The sequence below is a fragment of the Podarcis bocagei genome, assembly GCF_964188305.1.
Source record: "Podarcis bocagei genome assembly, chromosome: 7".
Classification (NCBI taxonomy): Eukaryota; Metazoa; Chordata; class Lepidosauria; order Squamata; family Lacertidae; genus Podarcis; species Podarcis bocagei.
Window position 1 is genome coordinate 40,088,048 of NC_138132.1, and position 25,671 is coordinate 40,113,718.

At 46.0% G+C, this 25,671-nt stretch overlaps 1 protein-coding gene across 4 annotated transcripts in view; it reads left to right on the plus strand.

Annotated features, from left to right (window-relative positions):
- The window catches only part of HYDIN (HYDIN axonemal central pair apparatus protein), a 147,120-nt gene that overhangs the window by 98,870 nt on the left and 22,579 nt on the right, over nucleotides 1–25,671 (plus strand). For all 4 annotated transcript variants that reach the window (XM_081199950.1, XM_081199953.1, XM_081199951.1 and 1 more), the window contains 26 exons: nucleotides 327–510; nucleotides 1,269–1,410; nucleotides 2,385–2,559; nucleotides 3,286–3,927; nucleotides 4,476–4,691; nucleotides 6,336–6,529; nucleotides 6,774–6,956; nucleotides 7,953–8,072; nucleotides 8,529–8,688; nucleotides 8,778–8,950; nucleotides 9,405–9,603; nucleotides 11,256–11,355; nucleotides 12,858–12,957; nucleotides 14,013–14,181; nucleotides 15,180–15,418; nucleotides 16,012–16,132; nucleotides 17,125–17,329; nucleotides 17,580–17,815; nucleotides 19,081–19,232; nucleotides 19,331–19,520; nucleotides 20,550–20,661; nucleotides 20,924–21,175; nucleotides 22,961–23,103; nucleotides 23,505–23,723; nucleotides 24,603–24,763; nucleotides 25,043–25,167. In XM_081199950.1, the coding sequence (XP_081056076.1) occupies nucleotides 327–510; nucleotides 1,269–1,410; nucleotides 2,385–2,559; nucleotides 3,286–3,927; nucleotides 4,476–4,691; nucleotides 6,336–6,529; nucleotides 6,774–6,956; nucleotides 7,953–8,072; nucleotides 8,529–8,688; nucleotides 8,778–8,950; nucleotides 9,405–9,603; nucleotides 11,256–11,355; nucleotides 12,858–12,957; nucleotides 14,013–14,181; nucleotides 15,180–15,418; nucleotides 16,012–16,132; nucleotides 17,125–17,329; nucleotides 17,580–17,815; nucleotides 19,081–19,232; nucleotides 19,331–19,520; nucleotides 20,550–20,661; nucleotides 20,924–21,175; nucleotides 22,961–23,103; nucleotides 23,505–23,723; nucleotides 24,603–24,763; nucleotides 25,043–25,167 (4,912 nt within the window). The remainder of the gene's footprint in view (nucleotides 1–326; nucleotides 511–1,268; nucleotides 1,411–2,384; nucleotides 2,560–3,285; nucleotides 3,928–4,475; nucleotides 4,692–6,335; nucleotides 6,530–6,773; nucleotides 6,957–7,952; nucleotides 8,073–8,528; nucleotides 8,689–8,777; nucleotides 8,951–9,404; nucleotides 9,604–11,255; nucleotides 11,356–12,857; nucleotides 12,958–14,012; nucleotides 14,182–15,179; nucleotides 15,419–16,011; nucleotides 16,133–17,124; nucleotides 17,330–17,579; nucleotides 17,816–19,080; nucleotides 19,233–19,330; nucleotides 19,521–20,549; nucleotides 20,662–20,923; nucleotides 21,176–22,960; nucleotides 23,104–23,504; nucleotides 23,724–24,602; nucleotides 24,764–25,042; nucleotides 25,168–25,671) is intronic.

The following is a 25,671-nucleotide window of genomic DNA, read 5'->3' on the forward strand; positions in this document are numbered from 1 at the left end:
GACTTACAATCTAAGAAACACAACACACAAGGAAAAATGGATAGGGTGAGAAAAGGGGGGGAACGCAAACCAGGCACCACTTCTTAAATATTAGTTCTCAGCATGACCAGCTGCCATATGAACAGTTCAGGGGCCGGAGGTGCCTTATGGAGCTGTTTTTTGGCAAAGCTGATGGGATGAGCCTCCTGCTTCCCATCTCTCTCATGCAGGTAGCCTATCAGCAGAGTGACTGCTGCCAGGTGACTCCTGCTGCAACAGGATCTGTGCCTGGCAGTGGCCAAAGCCTTGCCCGAGCCTAACAGGGATGTGCTTTCATTTTCCAACAGCTGAGCGACTGCTATCGTGGCATGGTGTTTGATGGGCTGGATACCTTGTTTGCCCGCAGCATGGCATCGGCGCTTACCTGTCTACTCAAAGCTATCAACAACAGGCGCCACATCTATTTTGTGAACCTGTTCCAGGACTTTGTTGCTATGAAAGCCAGAGAGAAGGCCAAGCAAGAGCAGGAAGGTAAGGAGGAGGAGGAGGAGGAGTTGGGAAGGTGGTGGTCCCTTGCTTAGCCCAGCTGTTCCTCTTTGTTTTGCTTCCAGTTGCTGAGAATCAGGGATGGGGGAGAAATTCACTTTTGTATATTTGGTTTACAGGCTTTCCATACATTAGGAAAAATCTTCACTTGCCCCGGTTTTCAACAATTTGGGTTTGTTCCCACAAAAAGGTGGTTTCCTTTAAAAACTCAACAATCTTGGGGTCTTGCTCAACAACTATGTGGGTGCCAGGAAATTAACTTTGTGAAATATGGCAACCCCAAGTGTGCATAAAAATGCAAATATAAGGGAACGTTGCTTTGCAAAAATGTGTTTTAGGCAAAACTGCATACAAACTTACGTATATTAGGAAAAATTAGCAGTCAAATGTTGATGAATTTTCATGAGGATTTGTTTTTTATTTTTATTTTTTTAAAATGCAAACTCATTTGGAAATGTGGAAAACAAACTGAAGAGTGGAAAGGTGAGAAATGGAAATGGAGAGATTCACCCCTCCCTACTGTATATAGAACCCAATCATTCTCTCCCAGGATTTTAGCTTAATGCTACTACTCAGTTTGATCTGCAACTCCCCTGTTTTGCTGTCCCCACCCCCTGATATTTGCTCTGCAATAAATTTAATGGGTTGGGGGCATGGGTGGCATGAGGTATTGCCACTTGCCTTGGATGTGGCTCTCCTGGTAAGTTTCTGGTGTCTTTCTTTCTCCTTTGTCTGCTTGGAAGAACGGGAGCAGCAGGAGGCCATTGCAAGAGAGAAGGTTCGTCTTCAGGAGATGGATGAAGAGGAGTATGATGCTCTCACCGAAGAACAAAAAGTCCAGTTTGATCATGAACTGTTGCTGGCCCTGCGTGAGAGAAAAAAGAGGTCAGAGCAGGCCTGGGAATATACTCTGTCCCTCAAAGAGCGGGGAGGACATTGTCACTGTGGGCAGTGATTGTAGAGTTATCCTTAGGAATGGATGTAGTTCGCTGGTCATTTCCATTATAATCTTTGCTGTTCTTCATCCTCTCATTGTGGCTTCTTTCCCCAGGCTTGATCCCTGAACTGTGAGAAGCACATGTCCCCGAGGGTGTTTAAGCATGTAAACTGGGGGAGATGAGGGCAAATAAGCATACTTTGAAAGGTTCAAGAAGGAGACCCTAAATGCTGAGCCAACATTCAGACAGTCCAACACACTGCAGCCTGAATGTGGTGATGGCACCAAATCCCTATAGTCCAGTTTCTGGAACTAAGAGTTCAGATTCCACCTCATCATCCATATCAGAGCCCTGTTGACTCCAGGCTCCAAAATAGGCTTCAAAGGGCCAAAATGACTCTGACCTGCCAAAGGTTGGCTGGCCCATGGTGCACCTAATGACATAATGAACTGCTCAAACAGCCTCCCTATATAGTCTTCCTAGCTGAAGAAGGAACCCCCCCCCCTCTCTCTCTCTCTCTCACACACACACACACACACACTTTGTACTTCTTACTGATAGCTGAGGAGGGAGTGGGAGAAGAGGGCAAGAGGTTTCACAAGGACATTCTTGCTCGTGGTTGGGACATCCTAAATTGCTGGTCATCCTGGAAGCCATACTTCTCCCCATGCCTAGTTACCTGGGTTGCATTTGCCTGGCATCGGAGCCTCCCAACTGCAGCCAGCTGCTGCCTTTTTAGCCAGAAGCAGGGGTGGGAAGGCCTCTGGGCCCTTTTGAGTACTCTGAGATGGGGTTTGGTGGCTGAAGAGGCTGAGCTGATTCATACTTGATCGGGGGGGGGGACGCTTGATTGGGGGAAGTTTTTCAGGCACCTGGGAAATGAATTAAGTTCCTGATTTTCCTGTGTGCCATGCATTGAAGGGAGCAGGAGAAGCTGGCTCGGGAGCTGGAGGAGAAGAAGCACCAGCAGGAACTGGAGCGCCTGCGGGAGGAGGAGGAGATGAAGAGGAAGAGCAAGCGCTACAAGAGGGAGGCAGCAGTGGCCAAGGAGAAAGAGGAGGCTGCAGCAAAGAAGGCCCAGCAAGGAGGCAAGCAAGTAAGTCCCAAGCAGCCCTTGAACCCAGTGGTTCCCCCAATGGGTGGTGCTTGCCCCTCCCACCAGGGGACAGTGGGATTACCTAGAGGCAAGTGGGTGGCAGGGCAGTACTGGAGGTATAAACGACTATCAGATTTTGAAAACCTGGTCTCACTGGACCAAGTTAATCAGTTTTGTTGAAGTAGTTAAACCAAATTTCATTTAATTTTGAAAAAATGTGCAGTATATTGTTACTATTCTGAATTGTATTGTGTTTTTACGTTCCTTAGTGTGTTATGCAAACTGCTATTCTGAATAATGCTTTTTATAGGGTAGGGTAGGGGGCACTGGGAATGAGTTTACAGAACCAAGGAGGTAGGAGCCCCAAAAAAGTTTGGGAACCACTGATCTAGGGGCATGTGGCTGATGGAGAAAAGAGATAAGATTCCTATGGCTAAGTGCTGCACCAGCTCATGCCAGGGCACTTATCTCCACTTGGCAGCATCGGGCAGTTTGAGTGGCTTTGTTTCTTAAAGCTTTAGTGACCAGTTTGTGGGGAAGTGGCCTGCATTTTTTAGGAATAAGCCAAGTCCTAGGTGGCTCTCAACATCATCATCACCATCATGCTGTTGGGACACTTGGATCCTTTAGAATGCTTGAAAGGGTGGCTATCTGGGCTCCTAGCTGCAAGGCTGAAGCTGCGTACTTGACAGGCTCTCCCTTTTCCCCTTGGTTCTGCTCTTCCAGAACGCCCCAGTGCCTGCTTTGAAATCTGACGGGAGGCTGAATGAAGGGATCGAGCGGAAAGCATCCACCAAGGAGCGCCCAGAGTTTAATGTCAATGACAAAGATGAGAAGAAGAGGAAAAGTAAGGCGGGCCCACAGAATGGTCAGCCAGGAGCTGCCCCACCCGTAGCCCAGGAAGATGAGGAAGCCGAGAAGGAAATGATGAGCGAGAGTGAGAAGAACTTGGCTCTGAGGTTCAAGCTCTACGATGCCAACCAGAAAGACATAGTCCAGATCCTGACCTTCTGGGACAGAGTCCAGTTGGTGCAGCTGCTGCCACCCGGCTCTGAAGAGAAGCAGGAGGAAGCAGAGGACCAGCGGCAAGCACCCTCAGGCCGCAAGGGCAGGAAGGACAGGGAGAGAGAGCGCCAGGAGAGATTAGAGAAGGAGAGAGCAGAGAAGGAGCGCCTGGAGAAAGAGAGAGTGGAGAGAGAGCGCCTAGAGAGGCTCAAAGCGATGGAGGACAACAGGGCTGGAGGGCAGGAGGGAGTAGGGGGAGAACCCGATGTGGGGATCCCATGCTTGGAGTTCCAGGTGCTCAGTTCTGAGGACTCCAGTGGCAAGAGGATCCTGGAGAGTGGCAAGCTGCCAGATATCGTCCAGGTGGGGACCCTCAGTGATTTTCACAGAATGTGGGCTAGCCTCCACACACCAGAGAAATGGGGATTATTCTAGTGGAAAGGAACCTCTCCAGTATTAGCAAGAATGTAGAAATTTAGCTTGAGGGAGCCTTACAGATGTGATGGAATCCTGAAGACATCAGTTTTCATTTAGAGAATAAGCATGATTCTAGCTCTCATAGAATATTGGTTTAATTGTTTATGCACAGCACAGGCAGGTCTTCAGGCAGGCAATGGCAGTTTGAGACAGGCAAATGGCTCATAGTCTCGAGAAAAGAATGGCCAACAGATCCAGACATCCTTTCATGCCATCCTTCAACAGCTATGGTGCTGTGGGCAGCTGGTCTTTTAAATCCCCATTCTATGTGTGGGAAGGATGCAGTTCCACCTAGATGCCTCTAGTCTCCCGTGGCCGATACTAGGAAGAACAATATGCCCACTGGTATAAAGAAAGAGGCAGGTCATTTCATTTGCATTTTACAATAGCAGCATTGCAATGAGGCCTTAATATAGCTTTCTTTCTTGCTGTAGATCTTGAATGGCTTGGGACTGGGTCCTTCTGGGCCACCCATTCCTCCCACTGCCTGTTTCTCTGTGATCCCATATCCGGAGAAGCGGGCAGCACCAGTTCCTGGAGAAGCTCTCAAGCATTTCACCTTCCTCTTACCTGAAGATCCAAGTCTGGAGGAGGACAAGAAGGAGATTGAGAGTAACTTGGAGGCTCCAGTGAATCTCCCTACAGTAAAGGTAGAGGGCTCTTTGCTCCTTCATGGGAAAAACAGAACCTGAGAAGGGGAAAGTCTGCCAATAAAGTTGCACAATAAGGAGGACTGACAAATGCCATTGTGATCAGGGAAGCTGGGTTTGTTGCCTGGGAGGCAAAACTAAAAAAATGAACCCCTTCTCCATCCAGTCAGGTCTTTGGGTTCCTCTATACGTATGCTTGTTTTCTGTTTGACCCATGCTTTCTAGCCAGGGGTCTGTCTTTGCCCCACCGCTTTCCCCCAGAAAACCTGCTCTTCAGTGCTGAATCAGAGCAAATGTCAATCCACGGAAAACCTGATTGCTGTTTGTTCCAACTGAGCAATAAACAATGGGTTTTCCTGGGAGAAAGCAATGGGGCAAACAGAAGTATGTGTGAGCCCTCTGTTACATACACTGACCAGGTCAGCATGCTGACTAAATCAGTGGTAAGGCTGCCTTAATTGCCAGGCATGTGAAACATCACACTGGATGGAAAGGAGCACCCCCAACTGTCGTTGACCAAGGGAGAGATGCCAGCATTTGGGGAAGACAAAGATGATGTTGATCCAGAATGAGACTTAAGAAAGCAAAAAACTTTTCACGCATAAAAAATACTAAAATTTTAAACTAGACAACAGTTCTGACTACTAGACTTAAGTGGCAATTGCATACTTGCTTACCTGAAAGTAAATAATACAGAACTCAGTGGGCTTACTTCAGAGTAGATATATTCAGGTTTGTACTGTAAATAGTGTATTGGGAACTGAATCTCTGCAGACTAAACAAGATTTATAACTGGTAAAAATGTAGCAGTTGGTTTACGTAATAGGTTTTGGTGGTCTAATTATTACTGATCTTTTATGATCCATGATCAATAATTGTTAAGATTGAATAAAAAATTCCTTCCAGTAGCACCTTAAAGACCAACTAAGTTAGTTCTTGGTATGAGCTTTCGTGTGCATGCACACTTCTTCAGATACTTCTTCAGTATCTGAAGAAGTGTGCATGCACACGAAAGCTCATACCAAGAACTAACTTAGTTGGTCTTTAAGGTGCTACTGGAAGGAATTTTTTATTTTGACTATGGCAGACCAACACGGCTACCTATCTGTAACTGTTAAGATTGAGTAACCTAATGTTAAATAAGGTTCTACTAAATAAATAATTTTCTCTTTTTTGGATAATGGAGTAGACATTTTTGTTAAAGCTTCTTGGGATGTTTAACTTATAAATAAAATAAATATCATGCAATGATCTGGATTGATTACTCCCTTTCAGAAAAAAATATTTGCTTGTGAAGAAGTCTAGGCAGTGGATGTCCCTTTGTCACCATTTGCTACTTTTCCCATGGCTCCAGAACCATCCTCAAGATCCATAAGGGGAAATGGAACTCCTGGAGGAATTACACATATAGATTAGATATGTAAAATAGGTATTTCTGTTCATGGTGTTAGAAGGCCTAAAGATTTCTAGTAGTAATAGTAAATCTGGATTAAAAGGGGGGTGGGAAGGAGAAATGGGGGGGGGGCAGCATTTTGATGAGGACAACTGTGTGTGTGCCATGAAAACCTGCAAGAAGCAACAGCAGTATATCTACAATAAGCTGCCTGCTTCTCTCTTTCCTCCTGTGTTTCTTCTGGGTCTTAGGAGGAACAGACAACCCCAACCCGAGGCAAGGGCAAGAAGGAGAAAACCGACATAACCCGTGATTCTTCAAAGGATAAGAAAGGCAGCTCTCGTGGCAGGAAGGGTATTCATCCTACCCCTGGTGCAGTAACAACTCTGTCAGAGCTAGATCAGGGTGGCCTCACAGGGGAACCATCTACTGAGAAGCTCAGCCGGTAAGGGAGCAAGCAATAGGGCCTGGGGCATGTCTCATAGCAGACAGAAAGCACTTGTGTGCCTCTGGCTAGCCAGGGCCGGGGTGCGGCTTGAAACATTGGCTGAGCAGAAGCAGAAAGTGAGCCTTGCATGCTGATCTGGTGGGGGTGAGGGTGGGCAGAACTCTGCTCCTATGATCCTTGCATACCCATATACCCCACCCCAGTTGTTTGAGGTAGACTCTTTGTGCTTTGTATTCCACAGGTTGACCTGCTTTCGTTGGACGGTCCCTGCTAATGGAGAGGTTACAATGCGCCTCCATTTCTCTTCCACCACAACAGGGTACTTTGATCAGGTCCTAAACTTTGAGATCCTGGGGACCCAGCGACAGTATCAAGTTTTCTGCAGGGGTGTCTGCATATATCCATCCATTTGCCAAGATCCTACGTAAGTGCTAGGAAAAGGGCACTGCCTAGTTATATAAGCCTTCTGGGCTAGGATCCAGAGCTGGCCTGAGAGATGTGTACCTTCACCTCCTTAAAATAAAGCTGCATCTAGTACCCAGCAGAAAGGTATTCTGCAAATATGAGGTCCTGGCACAACACTGAAGAGAGAGGATGTTCCAAGCAGATAACATGTCTCCTGCTAATGTGGTTGCAGACACTGGCTGAGGGCTGTGCCCTTGACTGCCCCATGAATCTATGGGTCTCTTGCTTCCCTTTGTGGTGAATTCTGTTTTCTTTCTGAAGACTGTAAGGAAAAATGCTGCCAAAGGCTGATATGGAAATCAGACATCTGTATAAAGCAGTTATAATGAGAGTGAACCTCATTCCTTGCCCCTCTTGTATTATACCTGCCAAGACACTGTGCAGTCAGACTATTTGCTGAAGCACCTCTACATCCAGGCAAATAATGAGATGTGGATGCTTGTCCTGAGCAGGTGAATTTTCCAACTAAAAGATACATAGAGATTACACTACCGTGGGGGTAAAGATTATACCTATTTTCCTCATAGTCAAAGAAATTTAGAATTGGATTTCTCTTGAATATCATTGATATTAGTTGACAGTGTAAGATCTGTCTCATCTTGGCACCGAGGCCAAGGGAAATGACTCAGTAGTTCACAGGCTATTTATTTGAGGGGCATGTTTGTATTCCCTCCCCCCCATGCTATGCCATCACATGGGTTGATGTTGCCACCTGGTGTCCAAGGCAGGAAATGTTCAAACTTGAGACTATTACTACTTCCTGTCCTCCTCACCCAATTCATTTCTTGCTTTCGTCCAAGGTGGACAAACCTCCAGTATGGCCATAGTATGGATCTCCTTCCAAAAGGGATATTCGTCCCTTCCCCAAGGGACCACCTGAAGTTCCACTGTTGCAGTCTTGTTGATCTTTCCCCCATTGCACACCTCCTGATGCATTTCTGCTTCTTTCCTCCAGGATTGTCTTCCCACACCGTGTAAAGAGCGTCAAAGCCGATGACATAGTATCCAAAAAGTACATCATGAATTTGGGGGTCTTTCACTTTGGCCCCTTGCTGTGTGGAAAGTCAAGGGAAAAGTAAGTGCCGGTTGTGTTCAGCATAAAAGGACAAGCAGTTAGCCCAGAACTTCAGCGGTATTGAACTCACTGGTTGACAGTATACCAGAATTGTTGAAGTGCCCCCACATGAGCTAGAAACCTGAATGCTGGGTCCAAGCCCCATGATCAGTGGTGAACATTTTCAGTGCAAAAACAAGCTTTCCAGGGTCGTGAAATGATTCTTCAAATTCTGCCAAACAATCCTCCACTTTTGTGTTCTCCATCCTGGCTGTAAAAGAAGGCGTGATTCCATGATGCAGGTCTCCCTTGAGTGCAAATTGCTCAGTCCGCACAGGATGTTGCCTGCTCCAGGCAAACATATCTGAGCCAGGGAACATGGGAAGTGCTTCAGTGTTAGGCAGTGCCTTGTCATGAGAGGCAAGTGTAGCCCTGCTCTCTCCTGCAACTCCCAATGTAAGCTATTCATGCCTACAGGTACAAGGCCCTGCGATACCCCAATCATTATGAAAAGCTCACCATCCTCAACATATCTCCTTTGGATGCGGAAGTTCATTTCTTCTTCCAGTATGACTCCAAGGCAGTCACATACCTCTTTGACCCCCCTACCATGACACTCAAGCCCAACGAGAAGCAGGTAATGACATGAGGCAACCATTGTCTGTAGTGTGCATTTCACGCAATTCAAGGCTTTCCAGCTGAATGTGTGTCATCCTGACTCCCCAGGAGCTGACGATTTGGGCTTATCCAACAGCCAGTGGTATATTTGAGGACAACATTGTCTGTTGCATTAAAGAGAATCCAGAGCCTGTAATCTTCCGGGTCAGCTGCCAAGGAGTTCGCCCAGAGCTGGAGCTAGATCGCCGGCTGGTGCATTTTGAAAAGCTCCTATTGCACAGGTAGATCCCGCTGCTTTGACCAATCTCCAGTTGCTTCCTCTGCTTTAAGTTCCTTGAACGTTTTTGGGTGCTTTGGATGCAGCAGGAGTTTGAGACATGAACTTTCACCATTGACCTCTGAGCTTTCCAGGGTAGCATACAGTGTATTTCTCTGCATTGAGTGAGGTTTGAAGGGCATGTAAACTGTGAGCATGTAAAACTGAAGTTGCTGGCCTTGTTTATTCAGTTGAGGCTGTGTGCAAATGAATCCTCTGCTCAGCCATTATGCGAGCTACAGCATGGAACTCATCTGGGTGTCATTCTCCAAGAGATGTTCCCTTCCTTTTGCCATATGAGTCATGGCCACTTTCCCAGTTGGGTGAACATGATCTCACCTGCCCAGCATAAAGAGGCACAGCAAAACTCTTGTAGCCCCCAGAAAACTATGCTGCTTTGGCTTCTCTTGTTTCTGCAGAAAGGAGACAAAGCCACTCTACCTCAAGAACTTCACTCCTCTGCCTGTTGCATGGAGGGTCAGTGGCATGGAGAACATTGGTGATGATTTCTCTCTTGCCGTTGATATGGGTGTGATTGAACCCTACTCGGAGTACTGCCTGCTAGTGAACTTTAGGGCCACAAAGACACTCAACATTAAGAAGGCCATTCGCCTAGAGGTGAGCATTCCTTGGCAGCTACAGTCCAGTTGGTTGGGTCTTGCATGCTGCCACTTTTCCTGGTGTGTGTGGTTTGTTTGTTTGTTTGTTTGTTTTGCAAAAGCTTGGGAGTGCCTCTGGTCCTTGGGGCTGTAAAAATATCAGGGTGGCACTTACAGGAACAGCCCTATCAGGTGGCAGGATGGGGCACCTGCCTCAGTTGGCAAATCCCATGAGGCAGCAGTGAGGTGTTGGAGGACAAAGCTGTGTGTGCTACATTGTCTTCTCTGCAGCCCCTCACTTGGCATACTGTCCCATCAGTCACCCATGTTGAAGTTCATTCCAGGGGATACTCTGGTCAGCCTCTACATGTAGAAAGGTGAGGACCCCATTTTGTCCTTTGCCTGAAGCAGCATAAAATATTGGCCAGGCTCTGGGCACTTCTTTAGCTCTGTGTATCATTTGGTGTCTAGGGCTTGAACTAAGATAAGACCAGAATCAACTTAAAAGTTACACTCTGCTCACTTGCAGAATTTAATTTTTCATCCTAAACTATAGTAAAACATTGATGAAAATAATGTTTTTTCTGATTGCTTCTGTATCAGTCATACTTTTATTTGAGACCAGATAATTGCAGGTTAAGGCAACAAGAATGTGTGTGCAGATAAGAATGTGTGTGTTTGTTCTGGGCAAAGCCAGTTGTGGAACTCTTCACCAAGCCACAAGCCCTAAGAGGGTTCTCAGCCCCCTCTCATATTCTTCTGTGCAGATGAGTTAAATTTGGATAGCTCATTTGGTTAGAGTGTGGTGCTGACAGTGCCAAGGTTTCTGGTTCGATCCTGTAACAGACAGCTGCATATTCCTGCATTGCAAATGGTTGGACTAGTCAGGCACGGCCAAACTTAGGCCTCCAGATGTTTTGGAACTACAATTCCCATCATCCCTGACCACTGGTCCTGTTGGCTAGGGATGATGGGAGTTGTAGTCCCAAAACATCTGGAGGGCCAAGTTTGGCCATGCCTGGACTAGATGATCCTCAGAGTCCCTTCTAAACCTATGATTCTATGAGATATCTGTGAGGTATCTTAACTATCACTAGAGCCTTCTCTAATCTTGCTTCTGCAGGATTTCTTCCATCAAAATCTCCCTCTGTCCTTTCATCAGTCCTCCTCTTCTCTTTCTTCCTCAGGATTCTCTGCTGCTTATAAAGTAGAACTGGCCACTCCTGCTTGTTCTGCAGCTCTGCTTCCCATCACCACTCCTCATATAGGCCACCTGAGCTTAATTACAGCCAGCTGGTGTGGGTGGGGAGAACTGCTGCCTCTCCCATCTTTACCACACATATGTTCTACTGCTGGGATAAGGCGTGGCTTCCCTCCTGCTCCATTTTCACAAAACTATTTGTTCCCTCTGAAAAGGGGACAGGGAATTGTTCCCATTGTTGGGCGTGGGGTAGCAGTGGCTTACCAAACGTGACAGAATATGACATGGCTGAGAGATTTATTTATTGTGCTTTTAAAAACATCTCCTAGGCTCTTATATCAACCACAAGGTCTAGCATCATTCTCACTGAATTCTGGTCCAGAAAATATGGCTGTATTGGCAACAAATTTCACCCAGCAAAGAGTGATCCTAAGGGAGCTCAACAGGACTGTTGCTTGCTGTCATTTCAGGTTTCAGATGTGGAAAATATTCTGGGGATTGTCCAGATTGAAAACATCCAAATCATTGCTGAGGCCTATGATGTTGCCTTGGACATCAGCTTTCCCAAAGGTGGGTTCAGCGCTTCCCAGCCAAAACCATTCTGAACTGATTGCTTACAGGAAAGAATGCTAAGTAAGGGTGGGCAGTCAAGAGCAAAGGACCAAAAGGACAATTAACCAATATTGGAAAACTAATAAAAAAAACAAAGGAGAAGAAACCTAATTCCTGGCCTCCTAAGACAGGACTTCCCTATGTCCCTTTCCTACAAATTAAACTATGCAACCCGTAAGAAGAGCCCTGCAGCAGGATCAGACCAAAAGCCCATCTAGTGCAGCATTCTGTTCCCATAGCAGCCAACCAAAGGCCACTGAGAAGCCCATGAACACGGCAAAGCACAATAGCCCCTGCTCTTCCAGCAGCTGGGGGTGTTCAGAGGCATGCTGGAGGAGTAACATATAGCCACCATGAGAGCAGCCACCACTGAAGGGGCATTTCTCAGTAGATAGTTCTTTCAACATGGTCATATGTTATTGCTTCTTGTTGCACTCCCCTTTCAGAGAAGCAGATCCTGACAGGTATAGGAGCTCCTACACAATGTAGATAAGTCACTTTGGGAGTGTGTGTGTGTGTGCATGTGCGCATGATAATAGTGCTTTTGAACCCTTTCCTAAATTCATCCTGTCTCACCTGGGACCTTGTTATCATATGATTGCCTGGAGTGCAGCCTTCCACTACCTGCAAATGCACTCCAAGTGTTGTTGGACACCCAACTTTCAACAGCCCCAGGCAGCATCATCAGTGATCAAGGATGATGGGAGTTGTAATCCAAAGCAACCTGAGGGCACCAGATGGGGGAAGGCTTGGACATCCCTTTTCCCCATCTTTCTTTCCGCCTTTCTCTATGCTTACCTGCTTCATCCAGACATATGCACCACCCTTTGCTCTCAAAGGAGGAGTTTAATTGGTTTTAAAAGGCAGGTAAAAAAGAGCCTTGCTCTTCTGGCTGCATCATGGATAACAAAGCTTCTGGGAGAAAGATATAAAGAACTTTATTTTTTTTATATAAATTTTTTATTGATTTTACAAATTTTTTAAAACAATACAAACATATAAAAAGACATACACACATGTATAGTTTCATAACCTTCTTTTCATGAACCATGTTTCTCAGACTTCCCCATACCTCCCCTTTCTGCATCCCAATGTCCAAAAGTTTTTAGCAACTCTAAATATTTCTGTCAGTCCTCTGTCCTCTTAATCTTTCCTTTAGTCTAATCTTATATCGCTGTAACCCTTTCTTACTCAAAACCTCGACATTCTAACATTCAACAAGTCAAAGATATAAAGAACTTTAAGGCAGAAACTGCCCTCTGTGAGATGTGCTCTGGCATTCTGAATCACTCATTCCTTAGTACTCTACAGCAATTGCTGCTGCTTCCCTCTGCTACCCCCACTGCTGCCAGTGTAAGGGTTGTAATCTACCTGGTCCTGCCTGTGACTTTTACTCCTAAGGGTGGGAAAATAGCAGTGAAATCCAGACCACTCATGACAATGACTTTTGGTTGCTGCAGGTACAAATGGTGGTGTGGAGCTTGGGAATATTAAAGTCATGGATGAAGCTAAACAAGTGCTGTCCCTGAAGAACAAGGGAAAATATGAGATTGGGTACAGGTGAGCTCCATTTACTCTGAAGGCACCTTCTGTTGTGCCCTTTGTCTCCTGTTGGCTTTATTAGCATGGGCTGAAGATGGTGCACAAACACTACTGCCATCAAACATCACCCTCTTCCTCCTCAGTCCTTCTGAGATTAGTTATTGAGCTTGGCTTTACCCTAATTGTAACCCAGATTCAGGTCATTCTACATTCAGGGCTTTGGTTTAAGTAAATTCTTTGTGTTTCCAATATCTTGGCCGAGGACTTTCCTTAAGGTCTAGGTATTTTGGAGGTAGGAGCAGAGTAAGTGGCATTCCTTCATCCAAGTGGCAGCCCACACTTCCCACCCACACTTTAATTTGGGTTTTCCTTATCTGCAGTAAGGAAAAACGCCTACATAAAATCCTCTGTTACGCAACTGTGGATGTACTGAAGTATGTTGTGTGGGCAGGGGTTTTGTGTGTGAGTGAGTGGTGACATTTTGCTGAGTGTTGTCTATCACCCCTCTACTTCCATTGGCAAGCTGATCCCTGGTGGGCTGCTGATGGAGTCAGACATGGCACACTCTCTCTCTTTTATGCTGCTTTGTGCAAATTTGATATACTGGGAAATGTGTAACTGAAAAATAAATTTAAAAATGGCTGTGCACAGGCAAACCAATACCTGAGTGCATGGCCTACAATGAATCTCAGGTTTCCAGTACCCAGGGAGGATGGAGAAGTTCCAGTTGCGGGGAGTAGACAGCACAACATCCCATCAAGCACCACCCACTAATGTGGATGGAAAACATTGAGACAGAGTTCTATTGAAATTCATCATGTGTAGATGAAAGTGCACAAAAGCATGCGTGGAAAAATGGGCTCTTCAACCCACAGGCTCATTGACACAGGCTCATTGTGTGCACACCTCACGTTTTTGGGGGTCATTATATTAGTTTAAAATGGACACAGCTGGCCACAACCTTTTGGGAAGTTGTTTCAGTATCTCTTCATTTTCTTTCTGCCTCTAGCTTTAGTGTCTGTCATGATTCTGGACCAGTGCTGAGGAGTCTTTGTTTTGTCCTTGCTCTCTAGCTTTGTTGTGGAATCCACAGATCATGGGATGCCCAATGTGACTCCACTCTTCACCATCACACCCCAGAAAGGGAATTTGGGTCCCAATGACCGTCCCACTTCAGTCCTGATACTTTTTCGCTCTGGGAGGGAAGTGAAAATTGAGGAGAAGCCTATTCTGCAGTGCCACGTAAGAGAGCTGGCAGGAGCTGGCAGTAAAGAGGCCTTGAAATGCCTTCACTGTGTATACTTGAGTATGTGTGTGTTTGTACATGGCACATGGACTTGGTGGCTAAGCAGTGCCTTCAATGCATAGCTGCTGCTGTTACAGGATCCTTCTTTGCTTAGGTGGTCTCTCCAGAAATCACCATATGAGCGGAGAAGCCTTAGCAGTCAGCCTTTCTACTTACCAAAGAGAGAAAACAGGGAAAGAAGGCTCAGAGCCAGGGGACTGGTGGTGGTAGGATGATGAATGGTCAAAGGGAGAAGAGGGAGCAGACTGGGAGGAGGAGGTGTTAGAAGCTGAAAAGGTGACAGGGTTTAATGAGCAGAGAGAGGCTATGGCAGAGAGCAATCCAGACTCAGAGGCAGAAGCGGGGGGGGGGGGTGTCAAAAGGCAGAGTGAAGGCAGGCTGCTGAAGAAACTAGGTAATCTCCCCTTCCTGCTGTGACCAGCTTCCCTGCCACTTGTCTCCCAGAACACGTAGATAAATGAAGAGAGCAGAGCAGAGCAAAGAGAGACAAGATGGAGGAGGCGTAGACTGCTGGGGAAGGAACTGGGGGAGGAGCAAGAGAGAGAGGTGGGAAGGTGGGGACCTTTGGTCCTCACAATTGCCTCATTGGGGCAAGATCTACTGCTGTGATCACTAGGCCTGCACTGTTTTAGTTTCTTTGAATAAAGAGTGCCTGCTGGTGGCTTATTCTTGGAGCTCTGGTCTCTGACTGCCATTCCTTATGATGACCTACATGCATTGGAACAGTTCTGTGATAGGAGGAGCCAAAGAAAACCAATCTCTCAGCAGAGTCTGTGCTGGGCAGGGGGCGTGTTTCCCACCTCTCCCTCTGCAGCTTCCAGGTGGGAAGAGAAGAACAAGAGGGTCACCAGGGCAAGGATTTGGATTGTGGTGCTTTATCGCCACAAGCTGGAGCTCATCCTTCTGCCAGCCTAATCTCTTGTCCTCTGTCTAGGTTGTTGAGCCCAACCTCTGCGAAGGAGGAGAGATCATTGCCACCATTCCCATCAAGGTGTCAGTGCATTGCATGTTTACCAAATACAGCATCACCCCCCCATCACTCATAAACTTTGGGCCTGTGGTACTCAATTCCCGGAAGACCAACAGCTTCACCATTGAGAACAAAGGGATCCTCGACTTCAAGTATGGCATCTGCAGGCAAATCCGAGATGTGGTGATCCCACTGAGGAAAGGGTGAGCAGGCAACGGGGGATGTTTTCTTGAGAGAGAGGATGGATTTGGGCTCTGAACTTGATTGCAATTTGGAGTGTGTTCTCAGGCAAGGCCAGTGTGGCCATGCAGAATCCACATGTTCAACCTTCCTTTTCCTTTCAAAACCTCATTAGGTTCCAAAGAAGTGTCATAAAATCCAGCCACTGCAATAAGGCAGCATGTTTCCAGTGTAATGAAACTACCCTGAAGGTTTGCTGCAGTTCCCCCGCCTCCCAGCCTAGAAGACTCCATGCTCTCCTTTTCACCCTCCATCACCTGACACACACCGTCTAGCTGCGACATGAAGTCATTTGCCCCTCTGGTTTCACCAGTTCCTCATCAGCCTGAGATCACTGGCCCCATGCCAGCCAGCCACGGACTTGTGGCCCTTTTGGAGGTGCCTGTCTGCTGGTGAATCAGACTTTGGGAGCCTCTGACATGTGTTTGTTCATGAGTTTATCCCCAATAAGATGCATATTTCAGTTCTTCCCAACTGTAGCAAAGTCAGGCTCTGGAGTGGTGGCTGGAGTCTACACCCCCATCCAGAAGTATTTTGTTTCCACTTTCTCTTGCAGACCCTCTCATGAGAAGACCTCCCGCACTAGTGATGTCTACCTTGGCCGGCAGACTGCTCAGCTGGGAAGGCAAAGCAAGCGCACAGAATCCATGCAAAAGGATGTGACCACGGTGGTGCAGGTAGGCAGGGGCCTGCTTCCCCTTCATCCCCATGAGCTCTGGGTCTCTGGTGCTCTTTCTAGGCTCCTTGGGAGCTATTCTTTCCTCATTCTTTGTCCTTCAGACCTTCTGGCCATGCAGGGATAGTGTTTCCTATTGGGCAAATGTGAGACATCTTACTGTTTTGGGGAGGTTGGGTGGGAATGGTATTGCCAAATATGTTATTGTTTTCACTTATTTATACAAGCAGCAACAATCAATATTCAGCAATTGCCTGCCCCCCCCAAGCACCAAATGTCTATTTAGTTACATTTAATGTTTAAGTCACTTCAGTTTTTAAGAAAAGGTATCATTCCACAAGTCGCTGTGTGTTTTTGGAGGCCTATATCCATGTTCTGTTGATGTTGCCCGTGTAATAAAACTATGCCGGGTTGATTGAAAGGGTTTTTTTTTTGGTCTGTTCGACTCTCTTGGATGTGGGTTGCCAATTTGTTCATTAAGTCCCAGAGTCATATAGAGTCTTCCAATACCTTGCTGGTTTTCAATGTTGCAACTTTGTGAATTGCATCTGTATGGACATTACTCTTGTTAGTTGCTTTGAGATGCTTTGTTAGAGACCAATGAATGAATTAAATGAAGTATCTAAACAAGCACATGTGCGCCATCTTGGCAGGTGCTGTGCTCAGGGAAGGAAACCAGGGAGAGGAGGCAGAGAACAGCATTCCTTGGGAACAACCTCTCCCTCCCCAGGTGTTCCACATTAATGGACTCCAGGAAGGAAGAGCAAGTAGGGTTGGATGCTCTGATTTGGTCCTCAGCTTTCAGCATCCTCAGCATTGGGCACACTGCTGCACCTGTGTAAGGTTTGCCAAGTGCAGCTTCCTTACATTGCCAACTGTCTCTTTCACCTGCTTCTATAGTAAGCAGACCCAAAATAGCTGGTGCAGCACTACCTGCATTGGTTCAGTGGCAGCTGTAGTGAAGGCTGCCTCCTGCTTGGGCTCTCTCCATAGGCTCGCTTCTCCCTTGGCATATTCACCGTCTCCCCTGGATTTGGAACCATTCCTGCGGGAGGCCATCAGACCATCACTGTGGACTGCATTGCAGATGCAGTAGGGAAATTTGAGGAGTACATGACCATAGAGATCACTGACCGAGACCCCGACGACAGCCCTGGTGGCATTCAGTACAGTCTGCTTGCAGAATCATGTGTCCCAGGTAGGTGATAGTAGCAGCTCTGGAACCATCACAACTGGAAGGAGAACTAATCTATTGAGTCTCTTTCATTTTGCCTGCCATCTGCAGGGAGGGAGGGATTTATTTTGTCCTGTGATATTATTCCAGGGAGTAGCCCTCCTTACCCTGAAGCCCTGTGAAAGGAATGATAAATAATTACTTTTGGAAGAGTTGCTCTGTCCTATCTCAACTTCAATCTGTAATTAAGTTGTCCTCACTGTATTTCCCCAAGGTTTTGTGATGGATGACATGGGGAGCATTTTTGAGGAGCATCGAATCTGCAACAGCAGCAACCTCAGCCAGGTTCTGAAGACGATAGGATGCGAGTGTGTGTTTGTGACTGATGAAAACAAGTTCATCTTCAATAACGTTTTGGTTGGGCACCAGGCAGTTGCCCGGTTCAAGATCTGCAACACTGGCCGAATCCCCTGTGATGTGGTTTTTAGCATAAAGTCCATCTCTTCCAAGGTGAGAGCATCTGCTGTGCTGTGGTGGTTTTGTGTGGTAGCTGCTGCTGCTGCTGCTGCCACCGCCCCTTAGATTGGGAGTTAAGATTGTATTTATTTAACATGGCTCCAGGTGGCCATCATGGGTTTCTCTTGCAATCTTCCTAATGTTCCTCCACTGCTAGCTTTGGTACCATGTTTTTATTTCCCCCTGCCTTACTGCCTACCACAAAACAGATTCCCTTCCTTGTGCTTCCTGTAGCCAGTTCCCTGCAAGGGTTGGCTAGGGCATGTAAGTTACATGACTGCGATGGGAAGACTGGAGCATGGGGAGGATTCGCTTTCCCCATCTATATTCTCCCTGCAAGAGTGTACATAGGAATGAATGACCATGCCCACCATCATGCGCTCTTGTGGTTGCATATGGTCCTCAGGGGTAAGCAAAAAGTTTGCCCATCTCTATTTAAACCCAAGAAATCACCATGTACATAGCTGAAACAGAATAAAATTAATGGTCTAGGAATTTCATGTGGAAGCTTGTTATAGAAATACAGGGAAGGCTTATATGTTTGCCCCTATCATAGCAAACTGGGTCCATTGATAAATCAGTCGTGGCAGCATTTGCTGCATTGGCAGAGCTGGCGGCAGCTTGGAAGGAAGCAGGCTAACTGCCAGGGCAAAATGCCACAGCTAGACTGGTAGTGGCCACCAGGACCATATAACACTGGTCCTGAAAGACCTACATTGGCTCCTGGTATGTTTCTGAGCACAATTCAAAGTGTTTGTGCTGACCTTTAAAGCCGTAAATGGTCTTAGCCCAGTGTACCTGAAAGAGTGTCTTCACCTCCATCATTCATCCCAGACACTGAGATCCAGCTCCGAGGGACATCTGGCAGTGAGGTTACAAGGAACCAGGCAGAGGGCCTTCTTGGTAGTGGTGCCTGCCCTGTAGAATGCCCTCCCATCAGATATCAAGGAAATAAACAACTATCTGACTCTTAGAAGACATTCGGGAAATTTTTAATGTCTAATGTTTTACAATTTTGTATGTGTTGTAAGCCGCTCAGAGTGGCTGGGAAAACCCAGCCAGATGGATGGGGTATAAATAATAAAATTATTATTATTATTATTATTATTATTATTATTATTATTATTATTATTATTATTATTATTATTATTATTATTCGTCCAGGAAGTGTCCTGTCATTCTCCACATCCTCTTATTCAGGGAGGGGGCTTTCTGTGAGTGGTTTTTGAAGCTTCACCAGCTGTATGATGTTTCCACAGTCCAGTTTCCGGATCAGTGACATCTTTGAGCTCCAACCAGTGCGGATGTGCATTGCCAGCCGTTCACATGCCTTCACAAGCCTGACCTTCTCACCGCAGAGCATGCAAAACTACCAGTGCATTTTTGAGGCTGCTGTTGATGCACCGCCCAGGTATCCCAGTCATGGCTGATGGAAAGGTGGTGGCTCCTTTGGGCCATATTCTAGACATGCACCCAAGGGCAATGTGTTCCCTTGTCTCTTACTTTCAGTGTGGTTGCAAAGTCAAGGAATTTATCCTTTGAGGTCACTGGGGATGGCAACCTCCCTCAGGTCACCATCATGCGCCCTGTGCTCCGCAATAAGAAAGGGAACCCACTCCTACTCTTCAGGAGGCTCCTGTTGGGCCATACAGAGATCCTTCCTCTGGTCTTTAAGAACTGTGGCAGCATCCTAGTCCAGGTAGGCAGCTTTGGGCATGGCAATGTTGCTCTTATGTGGTCCATAAGGTGCACTTATAAATATTTTTCTAAATAAATAAGTAATACATATGTTTTAAAAATATATTAAAGTGGTTTACAACAATAAAACAAAAAAATAAATGAAAAACCATATGAAAGGTGAAAAAGAGGCATCAGTTAACCATTGGGGAAGAATGTGTTGCCTGCATACACCTGGGGAAATAGGAAGGTTTTCAGCAGGCATTTAAAAGTCAGCATGGAAGGGGAAGTCATGGGCTTTTTTTATACATGCGGGGAGAGCTTTTCACTTTCTTCCCACCACCCCAGTCACAGGGACAGCTACTCTAAATGCCCTGCTCTGATTTGGTCTTCTGAGATCTTTGGGACCATATATGAGAGAGAGGGGGGGGGGAGTAGTTCCGCTGCCATCACCCAACCCTCCTATTCTTCTTTCTTGTTCTTTTTTCCACTCTGCGTCTGCCACACATCCCATCTGAGGGCTAGCCCTTGAGGAAGGGCCACTGGGGTGTGCCGCTGAGTGAGGCTGCCCAGGAGAATGGGTGGATGGTGTCCCTCCCCAGGGTGCCTCCCCTCCACTGTTGTCCAAGTAGCTCTCCACTTTTTCCCAGCTGCATTCTTCTTCCATGTGTTTTTCAAGCTACCCAGGGTTCCTTCTTCAAAGGGCTCAAAAGCTGCCTCCAGGAGTCTTTCATGAGTGTCTGCCGGGACACTAAAGCTACCATGCCAGAGCCAAGGGGGAGAGGGCGGTGCAGGATTGACTTAAATATCCTGGGAACAAGATCTGGCCTTGAGGTCAGCAGTTTCCTATCTGTAGTTTAATGAATTAAAGGGTTTCATAGCAGCATAGGCTGAATTGGTTACCTTAAACATCTGGATGTTAAGAATTTACAGAAAAAGCTGTCAGGCAAAGTTCTGCCTATTTGATAGTATTCCAAGGTGCTGTCTGGATCTAAATGGTCTCCCAGGACTCATGGCTGTGTTGCTTTTCTTGTTTTGTCCCTTTCCCCAGCTGTTTCTCAACATCTCAGATGAAAATTGTGCTTTCACTTTGAAACACAGACCCACTACCAAGTGCATTTATATGACTTCTCAGAATGAGGAGAATGAACCCAGCGAGGGAGGTAAATGACACATACCTGCTACCATGGCAAGGGCACAGTAGCTGTGGAAAGGTGGGTGGGGCTCCCTGTGGCACTGGCTTCCTTTTAGCCCCTTGTCCAGAGCACTGAGATGGCTGCCTGAACAAAACGTCTGCAGAGTGCAGCTGAAGGTCTTGTAAAGAAAAAGCAAAGGAAGGGCCTTTTCTTTCTCCCTGAGATCTCTGGGCGTTGTGGAGGAGGGATTCTGATATTTTGGTCTCCTATTTCCTTTGTCCTTTCATAGTCAGGAAACCTCACACGGCCTCTCTTATCCTGCACAATGGGGAGTCCGCTGAGTTTGATGTGGTTTTCCAACCCACCTTGGCCCAGCGCATTGAAGGACTGATCCACCTCTCTATTTTGGATAATCAGTACGAGGAGACCAGCATCCAAATGGTGGGTGAGGGCTACCAGGATGATGTCGTGCTGGACAACATCCACAGCTTGATTACAGAGACTGATTCTGAAAGACATCTGGAAGAGAACACAGCCGAGGGTGAGAGAAAGGGGAGGTGCTTCAGTGAACTGGGAGTTGGACCGCTAGCAATGTGTGACAAATTTATATACATATATATTTATTTATTTAACCATTTGAACAAAACAAATTATCAATTAAATGTGTGGCAAATGTTGCCTTGTTTAGGGATCCTCCCAAAATGTGCTGGCCATACCTAGCTGATCACAGACTAACAGTTAATTGAGGCAATGGATTTCCTCAGAGCAAAATCTTACCCAGAACTTGAAGATTCTATGCTGGGATAATAAGACAAACAATAATTCTTCTTGTATGGACAGCTCTCGAGGCCAACTTTATTTTTTTTATGTCTCAAGAATATAATTCTATTACAGAATAAAAACTAGTAACTGTATTCACATCTGATGCATAAGTAGACCCAACAAATGTGGTAAACATTCGTGATAAGAAGGCTATAATATTATTCATTTTTATTGAAAATATTTCAATTAAACAAAATAAAGTGGAAAACAAGAAAAATGAAACAAATGGTGCATAAAAGGGGAAAAACTCACTATAATGACATACATACTTATCTAATACAAAGGCATATAAATGAAATTAATATTCTAATACATACACGATTATTTATAATCTACTATATTTTTATAAATGGCTTCCAAATGTCATAATAGTGATCCATAAACAGTCTATGTCTATAAGCTATTTGTTTCTATGTTGCAAGAGTTGTCATATATTCTATCCATTGATTAAAGGGGGGCATAGATTTATGGTTCCAGCAGTGGCGGAGGAAGAGGAGTGCGGGGCAAGCACACCACCCCCAGCAGCGTGATCCCGGTGGGGTGCCATCGCAGCTGCCTCCCCCCGCCCATGCTGGGCGCCACGTCCCCACAGGCGGCATACCACGCCCCTGCCTGCTGTCCGCCCCCCCGGTGCCGGAGCATGAAGCTCTGCCACTGGGTTCCAGTGGATCAATATCAGTCTTTTAGCCGTAGTGAGGGTGAAAATAATCCATTTATGCTAACCAGTTGTCAAATATAGTAGGTAGATATTAAAATAATACCGTCCTCTGACAATACTAGCTTTCCCCCCAAAGTAATATTTATACACTCTAGCACTTTCTTCCAAAATTCATAAGCATTGGACATTGCATAAACATACTTTTCAAAGAAGCATTATTACATCTACAACAGGTTGTCATAGATAGTCCCTTTCTATACAAACATTAGAGTCCAATAAATTCTAAATATTATATTTTGTAGTATAAGACACAATTTTAAATTCATCGACACCTTTGCTACAGAAGTTGATTTCTATATTTCCTAAGATAAAGAAAGTAGATTTATATCTATTTGCAGCAATACTTCTTCATGCGTATTACTACATTGTTAAAAAACAAAACAGAGGCAGCTTTTTTTTAGTAGTATCCCATGGTGGGCCAGATCCTGAGCCCCTTCTCCCCCAGCAGATCACTTTGAAAGGTTGGTGATGCACTGAGGAGATGGAAGCAAACTTGTGAACTTAGAAACCTGAGTTCTAAGCAGATGGAAAACAAAAGCAGGCAAGCAGCTCCAAACTGTAGTTTGGCAGCTATGCATATGGACATTCAAACCATGATGTGGGTTCTTAACGTTCAGTGCATACCATGGTTGAGTGTGGCATTTGAATTGAACTAATGGTCAAAGGGGCTTCAAGGATCAAGAAGGCAAGTGGGAAGTAAGAAGCTACGCCTTGTGACAATGTCTTTATCACTGGGAGGCAACAAAAGCTGCCCTTGTTCAGAACACCTGGCCTCTTTCCCCACAGCTCCCCGAATAGATTGCGTCCAGTTTGGGGACTGTCACATTGGCAGGTCCTATCAGGCATCATGTACCATAACCAACCACAGCAAGTCAGATGTGATGAGATTTGAATGGCCGACTTCGGGTCCACTTCACTTCTCCCCACAGGTAGGTGGAGGCACCCCTGTCCTCAATTCTCCTTTGCTGCCAAAGCTCCCAAAGGCCCAAGGCTTTGCACCCCACTTATCTCTTGCAGGCACCATTGTTACCAAAGGCAGGCTTCCACAATTGTTTAGTGTGGAATTGCCACATGTAGTCCCAACTGGAATGAAAATATGTTTCAGTATGTTGAAGATCATACAGGGGAGGCTGCAGCCTGAAGTTGCCATTGTGCTTTTCACCAGTGCTGAATTAATCCCTAAGGAGAAAAGTGCAGGTCACCATCAGCGTGCACTCAGTTTACTTTCAGGGCTGTCCAGTGATCAATGCAGGTCTTTTATGATCCTGCTATTTCTCCTTGGTTATCTTGCCAACATCTGACTCTCTGGTTCTCCACACCCCTCCCCTAGGTTGGCCACCTCCACAGCGGGTGCACCAAAAACATCACAGTAACCTTGAAATCTAGCCTCCCCGTCACACTGAAAGAACAGGCCATCAAGTGCAAGGTGACCAAGATTGCCTTTCAGTTGCCAGCTGACCAAGTGCCTGATTGGGACGATCGCCTCCACACTGTCAAATGGGTGGACATCTCAAAAAGTATCACGACAACACGCCCAACTAAGAAGAAGGTAAGAAACAAGGGAGTGAAGAGGTGCTCAGAGAGGTCTCATGCAGGCACTGATGGAGCTGAATTGAACAAGGCTGAATTCTGCATCAAGGGAATGAGGATTCTAGGTCCAAGACAAATTGAAACAGGGGGGTTGCTGTATGTTGCACAGGTTGCACAGCTCAGAATTTGTCACATGACCTGTTGTAGCCTTTTGCTGTTCAGGAGGTTTCTCTGCTGTTTTATTCTTCTGCTTGCTGCCTTGCCAGATATGAACCTCACCTGGCACTTGTTGGGCTCTGGGTTCAGAAGCTACACTCTCATCTGGAGATGTCAAAGGAAACAAATGCTATTTTCTTCCCAGATCTAATGGGTGATGAAAATGAAGCCTGTACTTTTGGGATTTACATATTACTTGGAATGAGTTACTTCCTTATCACCTGACCTGTGACGTTTTCCTAATTTGTTTACTTTAACTTCTTCATAAGGTTTCATTTTCTATTTACTTCCTTCCTTTTGTATTAATTTTTCATATGTAACCCAACTTTTACTCATATTTATCCTTTTCACACTCATCGCTTCTAATGGGGACACCCATCGCAGTGTTTCCTTTGCTGAATCTCACTGGCAAAGTGGCCTCTCCTTGTGCCCCCATCCACTTGCCGGCGGTAGTAATGCCCCTAAATACCAGTTACTGGAAACCACAGGAGGGGGAGAGTGCTGTGGCACTTGGTTCCTGCTTGCAGGCTTCCTATTGACCACTGTGAGAACAGGATGCAGGGTTAGATGTGCAACTGACCTGATCCTGAAGAGCTGTTCTTAAGTTCTTAAGGTTGGAAACGAGCCACCTTGTGGTTGCTTCCTATTGTGGCTGCTTCCTATTGTTCTGCTGTTGGTGTAGGTGATTGAGACAGATCCGGAACCTGCTCACACGACTGTGGAAGACAGTGGCCGAGAACTGGAGCTCTGGGTGAGTGCCACTGTGGACTACGCACAATACAAAATGGAAGTGGAGACAGTGAACTTCAAGGACACTTTGCTGTTCCAGACAAGGGTGTACAAGTGAGTAACAAATATGCAGAATCTTGTTCAGAGGCTGCCTTCTATTTTTGTGCCCCCCCCCTTTTGTGGAGTCCAGCTTCCCCTACCTTACAGTGTGCTGGACACATATACCTGCATTCCCATGGCTGATTCATGCTTCAGGCCACCTTGTTTTCCCCAAACTTAGTGATGAAGAGGATTGAGTATATGTGACCAGAGCACAGTGACTCCTCTATTTCCTTTGTTCTGAGCCAGACCTCCCAATTTCCTCCTTTTCTCTCTGCCCTCTTGTTCTACCAGTGTGGAGCTGTCTAATACAGGGAACGTGCAGCTAGAATACACCTGGAATGTGGTCATGGAGGAGACCGGGAGGGCGGTCAACTTTGCTACTGAGGCTTTGGCAGCCAGCCCAGAAGGTGCAACAGGTAAGCCTTAGTGGGCTTCTCAGGCTCTCCACCACTTCTCAGGTGCCTTGAGAACATCCTCAGATCCTTCCCTTCTAGCTTGTGGAACATCACACACCCCTGCCTGTTGGCCCTTTCCTCTCATCTTTTTGGATCTTTCAAGACTGTTCATATATTTGCCTGGGACGTTCAAGGCAGGTTGCAACAGGTACAACAGTAGCTGCATCAGCCAGAAGGGAGTTACTTGCCAGGGGATGCTTTCTAGAGAGTTAATGGGGAACTTTTAGCTTGTCTGTATGCTTATTTAAAACATTTCTTTGGCAGTTCACAAGCATATAAATACATTTTCTATTAAATAAAACCCAGCACATTTTTAGTAAAGTCTTTCCTAACTTCACTACAACATTAAAATGCAATAAATGCATCCAGATTAAGCAAGACAATTTTTACAACAGCATCACAACAGAAAAGCAGCACACCACCCCTCCCCAGCTATCACAATATGGATCTCAGCTGCAATGCAAC